General features: G+C 44.4%; 1 protein-coding gene across 1 annotated transcript; it reads right to left on the reverse strand.

The window, feature by feature from the left end:
• Positions 1 to 198: 198 nt before the first annotated feature.
• SARC_15258 (hypothetical protein) lies at positions 199 to 426 on the reverse strand (the record flags this gene model as incomplete). Its single annotated transcript, XM_014290616.1, has 2 exons — positions 199 to 309; positions 341 to 426. Coding segments are annotated over 2 exons (197 nt in total), but the record flags the coding sequence as incomplete, so codon positions are not given.
• Between the last annotated feature and the right edge of the window lie 913 nt (positions 427 to 1,339).

Below are 1,339 nucleotides of genomic sequence, written 5' to 3' on the forward strand. Positions count from 1 at the left end.
ACACTCGAGAGATGAGTGTAGTGCATGTGAATACCTTGTGTAGATAAATAGATACTGTCGTACCTACCTGTTCCGTGGGGAGATGAGCAGCGTACATGTGAATCACATATACATAAAGATGGGTTTTGTCTAGGGTTTAGGGTTTTAGGGTTTTAGTTGGGTTTGGTGGCACGTACACGTGATGCAGAGACATGCTAATCATACAGTGTCCACCGTTTGCATTATGATAAACTCTAGCTCCGTTGTGGTGACGTTGGGTTCCCATTTCCCGCGTGCTGGTGCACTGGAGTGTCCCAATTGTGTGAGCGTCTGAGCGTGCGCTGCGTTTAACCAGACACACCTTAATCCTCTCCCCTTGTTCCGTGGCGGCTTTGTCTTTGTTCACTTTCACTTTCTTGATCTTCACGGACTTCCATTGGCCGATACCTGCGCGAATATGGTGCCGCATGGGAGTACGGTATAAGATCACTCTAGGGCAGATTCATGAACTAGTTATGGATTTCTAAATGGTTGTTTTAGGGCAGATTCATGAACTAGTTATGGATTTCTAAATGGTTGCTTTAGGGTAGATTCATAAAATAGTTATGGATTTCTATTAAATTGTACACATATGCAGTCAGGTCAACTCGCTGAACACCAACGCATTGCAGATATATGACACATGTACGGCAATTGGATGCATAAACGTATACCATTGCATTTAACGGCCTAGATACAAATGTACATCCTTTGATACGTAGTACATGTGCACTGTGTAGCAAAAGAGGCGTGTAGGCTGACAAACACACATTCTGCGTACCGGTATTATCGTCTTTTATATCGGGATCTTCTTCCTTCTTCGGTTTTGGCTTGGGTTTAGGGTTGTCCGTCGCCATTTTTACGGTTTGGTCACTTGCAGCAGGCTGTGCTGTAGAAAATGATCGGCGCAGATTCGGGATTTGCGAACTATTACGATCAAGTCGAGAAATGGTTGCCATGGAAACCTTAAATAATAGATGCGATGGGAACTGTACTATATGCCAAAAATAAGGTTTGGTTTTCGGCGGTAAATACCAGTAGGACAAGCGAAGTTCTGTGGCAAATCAAATAAGGTAGGAGTGATCGTTGACAAATACCTTCTAATCTGAGAGCATACGGGGGTGTGGTAGGATGAATACTATGACCAGTCAATAGCGGTTCTGCGTTATTGTGGTTGGATAAGCGACATAATCCTAAACCCTAAACCCTAAACCACCTCAACAGGCACTCGCACGTGGCACAAACTTGCGATAAGCAAGAGGGTCATGAGCATCGACTACTTGCATAGGAAACTGGTGGGAAGAAGACGTCCCTTCAGACA

The sequence above is a fragment of the Sphaeroforma arctica genome (genome assembly GCF_001186125.1).
Source record: "Sphaeroforma arctica JP610 unplaced genomic scaffold supercont1.5837, whole genome shotgun sequence".
NCBI classification, from domain to species: domain Eukaryota; class Ichthyosporea; order Ichthyophonida; genus Sphaeroforma; species Sphaeroforma arctica.